Source organism: Saccostrea echinata, unplaced genomic scaffold (assembly GCF_033153115.1).
Source record: "Saccostrea echinata isolate AGI-Se365-2 ecotype Australia unplaced genomic scaffold, CSIRO_AGI_Sech_v1 ptg000028l, whole genome shotgun sequence".
Taxonomy (NCBI): Eukaryota; Metazoa; Mollusca; class Bivalvia; order Ostreida; family Ostreidae; genus Saccostrea; species Saccostrea echinata.
Window position 1 is genome coordinate 13,903,128 of NW_026889777.1, and position 15,032 is coordinate 13,918,159.

General features: G+C 34.1%; 1 protein-coding gene across 1 annotated transcript; it reads right to left on the reverse strand.

Moving 5' to 3' along the window:
• Positions 1–5,311: 5,311 nt before the first annotated feature.
• Positions 5,312–14,805, reverse strand: LOC133194145 (ATP synthase subunit beta, mitochondrial). Its single transcript, XM_061330127.1, has 10 exons — positions 14,651–14,805; positions 13,730–13,909; positions 13,256–13,430; positions 12,960–13,081; positions 9,363–9,547; positions 8,134–8,292; positions 7,645–7,767; positions 6,736–6,948; positions 5,931–6,132; positions 5,312–5,609 (listed from the first exon to the last, which is right to left on the reverse strand). The coding sequence occupies exons 1-10, from the start codon at positions 14,766–14,768 to the stop codon at positions 5,512–5,514; spliced, it is 1,575 nt and encodes a 524-aa protein (XP_061186111.1). The 5' UTR covers positions 14,769–14,805; the 3' UTR covers positions 5,312–5,511.
• Positions 14,806–15,032: the final 227 nt, after the last annotated feature.

The following is a 15,032-nucleotide window of genomic DNA, read 5'->3' on the forward strand; positions in this document are numbered from 1 at the left end:
GTTATCTCCATACATTTCATTTCACAAAATGTAACACCTAAATATTTAAAGTTATCAACTATATCAGGCTGGGAGCCCTCAAATATAAAAGAGCTATTATTTTTACCTCTACCAAAGATTACAACTTTTGTTTCCTTACTATTTAACCTTAACGAGGTTCGCTCCTGAGCTTTCGAGCAGATTTATATCTTAACCTATATTTCAAAAATTCTGCATAAAGTTTTAATTCTTACAATAATTTTGGATTCTACAATGCCAATTAAACTATATTCAGTCAAAACTCCATTATTAAATTCCATACCAAAAGCATTAAGTGAGGAACTATATTTTGTGGTGGAAGGTTTTTTTTAGAAGAAAATGATCATTTTTTCTCTTTCGAAGTATTTAAAGTATGTTAAGTTCGGATTCCTATTTTTACATGCAGTCTGCACACAGAGTTATTTTGTGCAGTGAACTGTTTTATACTGGTCCTAAATTATATATTAAATAAACTGTCACGAATTCTATCATTATATATGAATATAAATTAGTACTATTTTAGTAACATCTAAAAATTAACATCACAGACCCTCACTTTTTATTTTATTTTCTGAATATATAAGATACTTTTAACCATTCTTCTTAAATTCAGTAAAATATCATTACTTTCAAATGATATTTTTGCTTGTTAAATTTTTTATGCCAGAAAAATGAAATTTTTTGAGTGCAAAAAGGTCAAATAATTGAACATGTGGAGTAATTTGAAAAAAAAAAAAATTTCGTTGTCACAAATTTTAATGTGTCTATTCAAGATGAAATAAGACTGTGTTTGTTCCCATAATTTATTTGAATAAAAATATTGGAGGAAAAACTTTAAAAATTGATTTATGTGTAAGACATATTTACAGTGCAAAAAGGTCACACTAAATGCTCTGTAGCGCCAAAAGACGCGCATTGACCCCCATTTTTTGTTTTGATTTTTAATTAAGCTATGTGTATAAATTCTAAAAATATACTTGATAAAAAATTCTCATTACTTTTGATGGCAGGATCCAACCTCCTTAAGGTGCAACTTCTTGCAATATTTAGAAAACGTATTCAGCATGTCCTGAAAATCCTCTGAATTTTCTGGCAAGATAGTATCATCTGCATATAATAAAACAGAAAGCTGTTTACAAGTTGAGATTAAGTTCTCTCTTGAGTTTTTCTGACAAACAAGATAATCCCTTCGCTTTGTAACCAGATAAAAATTCCCCAAGGTCATTTTAGTACAGGGAAAATAAGAATGGTGACAAATTCTCCCCTTGTCGAATTCCAATACTTTAATACATTCAAACATTTCTGAACTTATTCCATTAACTATACTACTTTTGACTTGATACCTTTGTACATGCTAGTTATAATCTTAAAACATTTTCCATCAATACAACATGTACATGTACACGTATACGTAATTTCAAACTTTTAATTTGTTAGGATGCTATCCAATTTACATAAGTTTTAATTAATCTCATACATCGAAAATAAGGCTTCTATGGCAATGATTTATTATTCTACGGAGAGGAAATCTGCTCTCTTATTTCATGCAGCATTAAAAACAGACGATTAAGGGTGAGGGAAGTTTTTTTTTTTTAATTTTTTTTTTCTGTAAACACACAATAATTAAGGATCACCTTTGCTTAAAGGAGATGGTCCGAACAAGGCATGCAAAATGCCCATAGTTTCAAATGTATAAAAGTGTATTGAAAAGTATGAAATTGTGACAAACAAAAATTTTCTGCGGAAAATTCTTGCAGTAAAAATCATTTTCTGAGGTATTTTTGGGGTTCGAACCAAATCATTAAAAATCCTGAGTATCAGTTTTGACTTTGACCCTTTGATCCTTGACCTACTTTTGAAAAACTTTAACCTTGGCCATGACTTTTGAACGATTGGTGCTAGTGCTTTCATACTTCACATGTGTATTTCTTGTGACAAGTCCTTTCTTTGAATACCAACAACTTTGACCTTTTGACCTTGGAGTTTGACCTACTTTTAGAAAACTTTAACCTTGGCCATAACTTTTGAATGGTTGGAGCTAGGGCTTTCATACCTCACATATGTAATCCTTGTGACAAGACCTTCCTTTGGATACCAACAACTTTGACCATTTAACCTTGACCTTGGAGTTTGACCTACTTTTGAAAAACTTTAACCTGGCCCATAACGTTTTAACGATTGGTGCTACGGCTTTCATATTTCACATTTGTATTCCTTGTGAGAAGGCCTTTCCTTGGGCATCATTAATTTTGACCATTTGACCTTGATGTTTGACTTCCTTTTGAAAAACTTTAACCTTTTCCATATCTATTCAATGGTTGCTGCTAGGGCTTTCATATTTCACAGGTATATTCTTCGAGACAAGATCTTTCTTTGGGTACCAATATACTTGATTTGCATTTGATAAAGTTTAACCTTTGCTATAAGCTGCCATACGGGGGCATCAGTGTTTCACAAACACATCTTGTTTTTTTTTTTTTTTTTTTTTTTTACTAACACACTCAGCTCATAACAAATAGAGGCATTTAAATTACGTTTGTGAAATGACCCTTGACTAAATGAACTTTAAATATTTCTCTGAAAGATACGAATGTAATATTACAAAAGAGTATTTTTATGTACATGTATAGTAGGTCTTTGCTCCGTATATGCGTATAACTATTCATATTTCAGTTAAGAAAAACATGGAGGAAAAACCCACTTGTAAGTATAATCTTAAAAAAAATAGAGCTGTGGATAAATTGTGACATAGTATGAAAAATGATCAATTTTTTGCATTCTTTGGTGTGTATATACTTTTTATGTCCCCGTAATCGAAGATTCGGGGGCATATAGTATTCCCTGTCCGTCCGTCTAGCTGTCTGTCTGTCCGCAAAAACTTTAACCTTGCCCATAACTTTTGATTGGCTGAAGCTATGGCTTTCATACTTCACATGTGTATTCCTTGTGACAAGACCTTTCTTTGGGTACCATCATATTTGACCTTTTGACCTTGAAGTTTGACCCACTTTTGCAAAATTTTATGACACTTTAACCTTGACCACAACTTTTGAACAGTTGGTGCTTGGGCTTTCCAACTTCACATGTGTATTCCATGTGACATGACCTTCCTTTGGATACCAACAACTTTGACCTTTGACTTTGACCTACTTTAATTTTGAAAAACTTTAACCTTGGTCATAACTTTTGAACAGTTATTGCTAGGGTTTTCATACTTCACATGTGCATTCCTTGTGATAAGACCTTCCTTGGATACCAACATCTTTAACCTTGACCCTGAAGTTTGACCTACTTTTAAAAAACTTTTAACCTTAGCCATTAACTTTAAACAGTTGGTGCCAGGGCTTTCATACTTCACATGTGCATTCCTTGTGACAAGACCTTCCTTTAGAAACCAACAAATTTGACCCTTTGACCTTGGAGTTTAACCTACTTTTGAAAAAAAACTTTAATCTTGGCTATAACTTTTGAACAGTTGGTGCAAGGGCTTTCATCCTTCACATGTATATTCCTTGTGACAAGACCTTCCTTTGGATACCAACAATTTTGGCATTAACCTTGACCTTGGAGTTTGACCTACTTTTAAAAAATAATATAACATAGCTGAGAAGTCTTAATGGTTGTGTTAGTGTTTGCATGCGTGCGCTGAAACCCACCAATTTATTGAACGTCACATGCATTTCTACAAACTGTTGGTTTTCTGACTCTTAGTTAAATAGTCTTTTTAATCGCTGCGATTATGACGGTACATATTGTTGTCGGTGACATTATGTGCCTATACCCTCACTGTACATATTGTCGCCCCACAGGTAGGGTTGCTTCTGGGTTTTTTGTACTGTGAATGTAATTGGTGTGTAAATCACACAGACGTATCCCGTACGCTATTTCATGCAGTCGCCCGATCATCGTTCGCTAAGCTGCAGTTTGATTTTCACCGTCGGCCGACAACCCAATTCGTAAATGTCGACCGACCCACGACCGACTTAACGAACTGTCTGCCGATGGTCGGATAATAATCGCAGGTTGGTCGACAGACTATTCAACAACTGCTTCAATTAAAGGAATCGGCCACCGACACAGAAAAAAATATAACATGACCCGACAGACACAAAAGTAGTCGACCGAGAAAAACAGAGGTCAAAATCAGGCAAGACAACGGCCGAACGATGAACAGCCGACTATCTTATTTTTTGCCTTAAAAAATGTCGGCCGTTGGTCGTTTCTGGAAATGTTACTGGCATTTTAATGCACGTTAAATCTCATTCGTCTGTCTGTCAGTATGCCCCAGAAACTTCTAACCTTGGTCATACCTACTGAATGAGAGAAGATTAGGTTTTTATACTTTATATTTGCATTACCTATAACAAGACCTCTCCAAATGTACTATAAATTTTGACTCTGTGACCTTGAAGTTTGACCTACTTTTCAACATTGGCAATGACTTTTCCATGTGAGAAGATAGGGCTTTCATATTTCAGATGTGCATTATGCGTGACAAGACTTTTCCATGTACTATTTTACTTTGTAACCTTGACCTACATTTCAGCAATTTTAACATTGGTAATAACTTTTTGTCAAAAAGTTTTTGAATATGAGGTTTCAGATGTGCACCTGTGACAATACCTTTTCAAATGTTCTATAATTTTTTACTCAAAATTTTTTAACCTTTGACCACGGCCACTGGAAGTTAACTTAAATATATAGTATGTGCATGTATAAATCCTTTTTTATACATACTATATATTTACATTAACTTCCAGTGCCCATGCCTTTGACCAACTTCTCGAAAATTTTAACATTGGTTACAACTTTTGAAAGAGTTAAGATATGGTTTTCATATTTCACATTCATCAACTCTAAGTCTCTAACGAAACCTTTGATGGAGTCATCATTTTTGACCTCATGACCTTGACCTAATTAGAAGACAAATTAACTTTGGTGATGGCTTTTTGTACCTGAAGAAACAGGGCATTTATAGTTTTATATGTACATTACCTGTCGGATAAGACCTTTAAATGTGATTGACCTACTTCTCAAAAAATTTAATCTTGGCCTTTTATACTTTTTCCGAGTGCATATCTTGTGACAAGACATTCACAAACTCCTTAACTTTTGCACCAAAACATATTGCTTCCAAAATATATAACATTTTTCTTGCATGTTTGACAGACAAGCCAGGACAAACATGACAGCAACAATATGCCGTATCACTGCACCCCAATGAACAAGAAAGCAAAGGACCACAATTTTCTGAATTTGCTTGCTATTCATAGCAAAAACAAACCATTGAAACTTTATATTCAGTTTTTTCAAAACATGTTTATTGTAGATTTGTAAGACCTACAACTTTTCATACATCACAAAATATGTCACTTGGTCATCTTTTTACATCTCTGTTGTCCAATTCACAGCACTAATGTTCAATCATAAATTATATTCCCTATATTAAGAAGTCAGATCACCCTATAGTTATTAAGAATCAACAAGGCTGCCTTAGGTCTGTTCCTCTGCTAGTCTGGCTGCTTTCTGGTCTACTTCTTCAATGGGACCCACCATGTAGAAAGCTACCTCGGGGATGTGATCATATTCACCTGAAATATTACACAGTGTAAGCTGTCATCTCAATACATGCTGGTTTGAGTGTCATCAAACTTTATTTAACAGTATATATTTGATCTTAAACATGTTATCATTTTAACAATTTCCTTTTACAAACTAAAGGAAGTTACTTGCTTATGTTTTTAATTAAAACAGAAATCGCCTTTATCAAAATCATATTTCTTTCTGATGTTCATAAAATTCATTACCCTATATACATGCAATCTTAAATATCCCTCCATTGTACTAGTGCATACTCAACACTCTCAAATTCAATGTTGGTTTCACTGAGCATTATATACTTTAGAACTCACCATTTAATACTCTCTCGAATCCGGTGATGGTTTCTTTGAGAGGTACGTATTTCCCCTCCTGACCTGTGAAGACTTCTGCTACCTGGAAAGGCTGAGATAAGAACTTCTGGATCTTTCTGGCTCGGACCACTGTCAATTTGTCCTCTTCTGACAATTCATCCATACCCAAAATGGCAATGATATCTTGTAGTGATTTGAAATCCTGAAAAATTAAATGAAAGTAATTTTAAAACTGACCATTTTGGCCAATAACATTTTTGTTTACAATATACCTGGACAATTTCAATTTTAATGATTACTTTACCTGTCTACTATGAAATCTGCATTTAATTAATCATTTTCAATAATATGACGCCATTACTTTTGTTAATTTCAGGAATAATAACATAGAAATGTGCCAGTTATATTATCCAAAAAATTTAAACAACTGAGGTAAGAGATAACTCTCCACAGGACTTTGGGAAAAGCTGAGATGACATCTGTATAAAGTTTCGTTATAGATAGTAGGAAACTCATATTAATTTCAACCGCACCTCAATGGCATAAGCCCTTCTATGTGCATAGCAAACTAAAATGACATTTTACCTATCAAAAGTACATGTGTAAAGTGAAGTACAATACTGCATTTCCTGACTCTTATCAAAATGGAACTTATTTTACTGAAGTACAATACTGCATTTCCCGACTCTTATCAAAATGGAACTTATTTTGCTGAATAACACATTTCTGCTCATCTCAGTTATTTTCACAACTATTCATTTTATGAAATAGTAAAATTATTAGAGTTTATAAAGCAGGAACATACCTGTAAAATTTTCTGGACACCACGAGCTACTCGGTAATGCCTCTCTCCTACAACATTTACATCCAGAATACGGGAATTGGAATCTAGGGGATCCACAGCGGGGTAAATACCCAACTCAGCAATACCACGGGACAACACGGTGGTGGCGTCCAAGTGAGCGAATGTGGTGGCAGGAGCAGGATCTGTCAAGTCATCAGCTGGCACATAAATGGCCTACAATACAAAATTAACATTGAATTCTCCCATCAGTAAATGTCTAATGCTGGACACAACAAGGTTTGAAAATGTAATTCTAGAAATTTGTTTAACAATAATTGATAAAATTACATACTCAGACCTACCTAAACCAGATGATAGTAATATGTAATTTTCTACCAATGTGTCAGCGAGATTGGACTTTTATGCAGAAATTTTTTTCTACTTTCGATGCAGAAATTTAAGTAAATTCAAATTAAAGATACTTAAGGTTGTATTCAGAGGATACACCTTAATATTATATCTGACAGATAGATATGACCAAACTGGATAACTACAGGAAGTACAGGTGTAATTTTTTTTTTCATAACTACCTGTATATCAATTTATGAGGATGTCTGTCCACTGGACAGATACTTCTCAAGCAGATGCTTGAAAACTGCATGAGGATTTTCTAACACTCAGGCATCTGTATCTACTGTTTCTATTTTCTTTCCAATAATTTTGAAATAAAAAATATTAGAAATTCCAAAATTGGGAGATTTCATTTTGGAATTTAAACCTTACAGTGTAATTAGGTCTAGAATCCTAAAAATTTAGGGTAAATCGGGAGGTCAGGCAGGTCTGCATACTTCACTTCCTCTGGATCTCAATTAATAATTTAGAACTTGGTAGCTTAATAGATCCTTTAACTTGTAAATCTTAAATATTTACCTGTACAGATGTGATGGATCCTTTCTTGGTAGTAGTAATTCTTTCCTGCATACTACCCATGTCAGTGGCCAGAGTTGGCTGATATCCTACAGCAGATGGGATACGACCCAGCAAGGCAGATACCTAGGAGTACAAAGAGAAAATTAAACCTCACGTTCCTAAATGAAAGTTTCAAAAAGCATCACACTGAATTCAGAATAGAAATCCACAAAATGTTTCAACTTTCAGCAAATAAACAATGGTCCCCAACAATTGCCTTACTTTCATGCTTTACTTTATCAAACAGTTTTTTCCCCAGTAATCATGCTTTGCCAGTGAATGGAGAAATTTTACAATAGGATTTTAAAGTTTGCAGAGTTGAAATAAGATCTCACTATTCTGCACATCAATAGAGAAATTTTTATAAAAGGGTTCTGAGTTTTCTGAATTAATATAAGGCCTCCATTGCTCCAACTTTGTGAGATGCAGATCTTGGCTCGCAATATTCACCTCAGATCCTGCCTGTGTGAATCGGAAAATGTTGTCAATAAAGAGCAGTACGTCCTGTCCCTCCTGATCTCTGAAATACTCGGCCACAGTCAGACCTGTCAGGGCGACTCGAGCACGAGCTCCTGGGGGCTCATTCATCTGTCCGTACACCAGTGATACCTGTAATCATAAAATAAACATTCTTTTGAACTTGCTCCTAAAAATTTCAGTATGTAAGATATGTGGAGGTCACATATGTAATGTTAGCTGCAATAATGTAGCCCTCTCCGATTTTTTTTTTTTTTTTTTTTTTTTTTGGGAGAGGGCTACAACTCCTTAGGATCTCCGTAATGGTGCAAGTGCGGGAGTGATTCACTGCCGCAATGATTTCGGCTCAAATTATCAGTAAGTGGGTATTTTATTGACATATCTTACCTGAACTCATAAAATGTAGTTATTCAAGACATGAATAGATCCAAAAATATACAGAACAATCCGTATATCGGTTATTTTTCGTGTATGTCAACATCCCAACTTAAATTTATCCGCCATGTTTACTGACCTTGATCGATTTTATTTTGGGACAACCAATGAGAATACGGGATCTAGGGGAGCGGATCGTTTAGGATTTCCCTTATTTTAAGCATAAGTATCACTGTTTATGAAAAAAATATCCCATGGAATGCTTTTATTTATCGATGTTTAGTGATATTATACAACACAAACGTTTATCAACACCGACATTTACTTTATCAAGCGATTCTAAATTTCAAGCGTAAGTCTCAGTACATCACGCGAGAACTGTCATGGCTGCTGAAGAGAACGACTGGTAAACACGCAGAATTATTTTACTTGATTTTCGCGTATAAAGGGCTATGATGTTGATAGTGAATAAAAATTCTGTCTTATTGGAAGTAAGTTGAGTGCAAAAACAATTTATTTTGCCTGCAGTCGCCCGTATCTAAAAAAATATATTTGCACCATTACAGAGATGCAGTGGAATTGTAGCCCTCTCCTGAAAATATCAGATTAAAAAAAATCGGAGAGGGCTACATTATTGCAGCTAATGTAATGTTCAAAAATTATCTTTTTTTTTTTTTTTTTTTTTTTACAAAAGTAACTCAATAAATGTACTTCAGTATTTAAGAACTACCCTATATTCTCACTGATCATTTGTTGACCAGCTGGATTAATGAATGGTTTCTAAGTACTGAAATCAGCATTGGTAAAATTATGTGTCAATTTCAAACCTTGGAGGTATCGTCTGTCAGACTGATGACTTTAGATGTGATCATTTCGTGGTACAAGTCATTTCCTTCACGAGTTCTCTCCCCTACACCAGCAAACACAGAGTAACCTCCGTGAGCTTTGGCGACGTTGTTGATCAGTTCCATAATCAGTACAGTTTTACCTACTCCAGCTCCACCAAACAGACCTGTACAGATACACAGACACAAGTATAGCTAACACATCCTACAGAAATCCATCTACCGTAAGTTTTGGAAGATAGGACGATACTTTTTTTCTCAGAACCGCTGGGATCGTCCTATTTAACGAATCGACCTATCTAAGGCCCAAGTTTACGAAAAATGCCCCAAAATCAGTAAAATTTACGTCAATTTTAAAGCAAATCTGTGCCATTTTCGTATTTTTTTTAAATTACTTTACCGAGAAAAAAATAATAAACAATAAACAATTAAATATTTATTCCATTGATTTCTTACAAAATAAGTTCCATTAAATATCCGTCGATGTACAAAAAAACTTATTATATCATCAATAATGTCTCAAAGTATATTTACAACATGCTGTGTCCATCTTGTGAAGTTGGAAGTCGCAATCGTTTACTAAAAATAAAACCGCAACCGTATCAAAGTTTAAAATACGGAGGAGTTTTCACAATCGCAATTGAATTTTTTTTATTACCATTTATTTGTAACGATTAATTAAAATAGTATACCTAAATATTTTTTCATTGTCTTGTGATATTTATTTAAATGTAAAATGTGTGAAATAAACTGTTGCCGGTAAATTCCCAAAATACCGCTAGTCATAACTATTTTGTTTTATATCCAAGGGGTACACCGAATTATACAAAGATTGGCTTCTAATGGAATTTTAATTGTCTGACAGATAGAGGGATATACACTGTGTACACAAAGGTGTTAACACCTGTAGGTTTAAACACCTGCGGGGCATGATTAACAGATCCACGTGCCGTTACAGGGGTATTAGTGCTAAACATCATTGAACAAACAAAACTGTGAAATTCCTGATGACTGTTTAATTGCGAATGTACTCTCAATTAAATTCATTTTTTAACAACAATATCTCGAGCAAATTATAGCATGTTAATATGATTAATTTCAATTGCTCACTGTTACACGTTATAGTCCATTGCGTGTTTTAGCAAATCCCTGAACAAGAAATATAAAAATGGCGGTCATCGCACTTAATATTGTACCCCGGTAAATAATGTTGGAATAAAAGAATGTGTCCACGATGTTCTAAAATGGAAATGATTATTGTTTGATTTCGGGTATTTCCCTAACTATAGCTGTTGTATACTACCGTATTTATGTGTTTAACGACGGAGTCAAACGACGACAGCGTTGAACAGGCAAGTTGGAGAAAATGCGTTATATCACAATTCAAGGAAGTTTTAACTACGTTTTTATAAAACACTATTAAAATGCTGTACTCATAAAAATACCAGTTTATTTTCTTCATACGTTAATATCACGGGTTAAGTTAAAGACTTTTACATGTTCTGATACGTAGTTTCTACGTAAGAATCTCTAGAAAGTCGATAAACAAAGCCTCGTCCTATCTTCCAAATCGTCCTATCTAAGGATTTTTTAAAAATTATGGCTGAAAATGAGCCTTTCGACCTATATACCCCATCGACATATACCCCAAAACTTACGGTAATTGTTTAGATGCACATTGACAAAGCACTCCAATATGCTAAACTGTATGTTGATAAAGAGGAATAGCCCACATATATATACACGAATAGCCCACATATATATATATATATATATATATACACTTGTGTCTGTTTTCATTTTGGTTAAAAGAGGACATACACATATTTTTTTTTTTTTTAATCTCTGTACACGATTTGCTTTCTGGTTTTCTGTATTATCACATAGGGCTGTATCAATATATCGATACGTATCAATATTTAAGAATTATCATACAGTGGCTTCCATTTTATCGGATAGCGGTTTAACGAATATTTCGGCTATTTCAATATAATATCAGAGCACAAAACCATTTCTTATATATCTATTAATAATTTCACCTGATATTCTGATGAAAAAATACTGGAATTTCGTTTTATCCGATACAAAAATTTGGACTATCATAATGTTTTTTTGATAATCAGCACCTTGTTCACACCTCCAACTTCGTATGTGAAGCCGTTGTTTACACAGTTTGACACCAATTACCTTGACTGGCTTGAGTACGACAATGAGGGGATTAGTTACGCCTGGACGCACACAGGCACCTTACCTGTGTCAATAGTGGGCATAGTAAATAGATATGTTTTGATTACAGTTGTGGTGATCAGCTTGGGTTCAATGATGCACTTGTCAATTATGACCATTATTTGCAATTTTTTCGGCGTGAAATTTTAATTATTGAACTGATTAGCTTAAGCTTGTGTATGACAATTTGCTTGGATAATGAAATAAACCTATTCAATCATTTAACTTGGTCAATTGGCTTAATATTTATTCACTTTTTCAGTGCAAAATTTATGGTAAAAATCACAAATGGCTCGTTCTATAAAAATCGTCTCAAAATTCATACCATCTTTCTCCACATGGCTCTCAAAATCTCTCTTCAGCAGACAAGAACGAGACTGGTAAACTCACACACAGTATAAAATACGTAACCGTATTAAAGAAACAAATCAAAAGGAAACAATTACATATATTTAATATTTTTGTTTATTTTTAATTTACAATCTATCCAGGGAAAAATAGTTTACGGTTATTAGTCAAGCATTTAGTCTACATCCGTTTCCAAAATGGCGACCGTCGAAGAAGGAATGTCAACATGTGCTGAAGAAAGATGGCAATAACTATCAAAGAATATATTCTATACGTCAATTTATTTGAAAAAAAAAGTTCATCTTAAATTCATAAGTAAGTGAAATAAATTATTTTTAGTAAAGTCATTAAGCAAACATGTCAAAAGAAAACAAAAGTGCAAGCTTGAAATTTGCTAGCTACGATGTATTATCAATACATGTAGCTCTATACATCTATCTTTGGACTCGGTATGGAGCAATCGGCTATTCTAATTTTCGGCTATTCGGATAAAACTATGCTGACAACTTGACTATTCGATAAAACGGGAACCACTGTATTGAAAAAATAACTTCCAATACATATCGGACAGGCAGATTTTCTCATAATTCTGTGAAAAAGTTGGGAATTTCAATCACCAAAGGTTATATTTTCACTGTTTTAAATTAAAATTGATCAATAATGATACAATCATTAAGAATATACCACATCTTAGATAAATATTATAAATTACATAGACAACTTTATTTTAACATGCTGTTTTTACAGTCATTAAAAGTTTGAATTTGAAATGTTATTTGTAGAGATAGTGAGACAAGACCTTCGAAATGGGTAATAAAACAATAAGTTTTTATAAAATTCATACATTGAATGATTTATAAGACCTTTTTTGATAGATATGTTAAAGAATCCAATTTATCAGATATGGCATTATAAAATATTGTATCGTATCGCATCAATTTTTTTGCTCAATACACAGCCCTATTATCACACCTGATTATAAGACAAATGTTTTATATCCCTTACCAATCTTTCCTCCTTTGGAGTAGGGAGCGAGCAGATCTACGACCTTGATTCCTGTTTCCAACACTTCTTGTTCGACGCTCATTTCAGTGAAGGCAGGAGCTTCTGCGTGGATGGGCAAAACACTGGAAGAAAGACACCGCAGGGCTATATTAAACTAAATTTGTCAAATTTACAGTCTAAACAAAGGAATTGTACACTAAAATTTAACATAAATAAAAAATTTACAACTTCACATAATAAATTTGTTGTATGAATAAACCACACAAAATACGATGCAAGAGATTAAATAAACCTACGTGTCAGTTTTTACTGGGCCCCTCTCATCAATGGGTTCTCCAATGACGTTGATAATTCTTCCCAGAGTTCCTCTGCCCACTGGGATTCTGATGGGGAACCCTGTGTCAATACACTGTGCTCCACGCACCAAACCCTCTGTACCGTCCATAGCAATAGTTCGTACAACATTTTCACCTATCAAAATTCAAAGAAATTAGCACCTTTACATTTTTTCCAAATCAGTGTTAAGTGGCAAGCCTTTTAAAATCTGCCAGTACCCAGTACCTTTACCCGGCTGAAATCATGACTGCACAGGCTAAAATATTTTATGGAGAAAAATGTTTTAACACATCTTAATAAAATCACTTAACATATTTTAATAAAATCACTTCCACAAGGTACCTCCTATTTTTTGTACAGGTACCTCCTGATCTTTTAGAAAGCCTTGAAGTGGCATATATTATGTTTACTTTTTCTCATTAAAAAAAGTATACCTAAATGTTGTGCAACTTCTAATACTAGTCTGGGCTGTCTGTCTTTGACCTCTAAAGCATTCAGAATTTGAGGTAAGGTATCATCAAACTGTACGTCTACCACAGCACCAATGACAGCCACAACGCGGCCTTTGGATGTTGATGCAGCTGCTGCTTCTGCTGTGGCTGCATAGCGTCGACCTGCAATACATAAATTTGTTAATAATATTCTGATGACCACCTACCAATTAAAAAATTAATTGCACAGAATTATAACTCATAACCATGATAAATCAAACTGACAAAAATCAATAATGAATAAACTCTTAAGTCCAAGATCCGCTATTCATACTTTGAATGACCTTCAGATTATTCAGATAACATTTGACAATAAAACTCAAATTATTATTACAGTATTTTTATTTGATCTTTGCAATTACGATTCCGAAGTTATTTCTTTTTAAAACTTATGGTCTAAAAGTGTTCAAGGGCAAGAACAATTTCAATAACAGTTCGAATTTCCTCGATTTACTGTCACTAACAGACGAGAAAGTTAAATGAAATACAACACTTAAAACATTCATTCCAATTGCAAAAATAGGCTATGTCAATTCACTACTTCTTGCTAAATAAAGACTTTTTAATTTATAAACCAAAAAATATACAAAATGAGACATTTTTACCGGTGACCTCTGCAGGTCGATCGAGTTCAGAAGTATTTGTTCCAAACGTATATCATATCATCGACAGAAAATGAGAAGTATGGAATTAGAACGTCTAAAAACATCTTTATAATGAATTAGAGTGTGAAGAGATATCAATGTATTCAGACTGGGGGAGCAACTGTTGGAGCCCGGGGGTCAAATACCCTACTATACCGGCTTTGTTATTGTGCTGTAACTTACGCAATATAAATCGCCTCCTAAAATAAAACATACATACGATTAATGAAACATGATGGAACAGCTTTGTTTGCCTGGTTTAATGAAGATGACACTGAAACGGCGCTTTTCGAGGCATTAAACACCCCGGTCCACGCTCTTCTCGCTGCATGCATCATGGCGACAGTACAAGGAGACCGGAGGAGACTTGTCACGTGAACATAAGTGCACGATGGGAAATTTAAAATCAAAGTACTGAAAGTATGGTAAGGTAGAGACGTGTTACTTTAATTTATTTTCAACATAGGGTACATGCAAGGAAATATATATAATGGGACGACCATTTGATTCGGGGAGAGGGAGGGGGCTGGCAGATTTTGGAAATAAAATAATCTAGCTGTCCTCGAAAATGGCAAAAGTAAAGTTTTTTTTCCTTGTCAGAC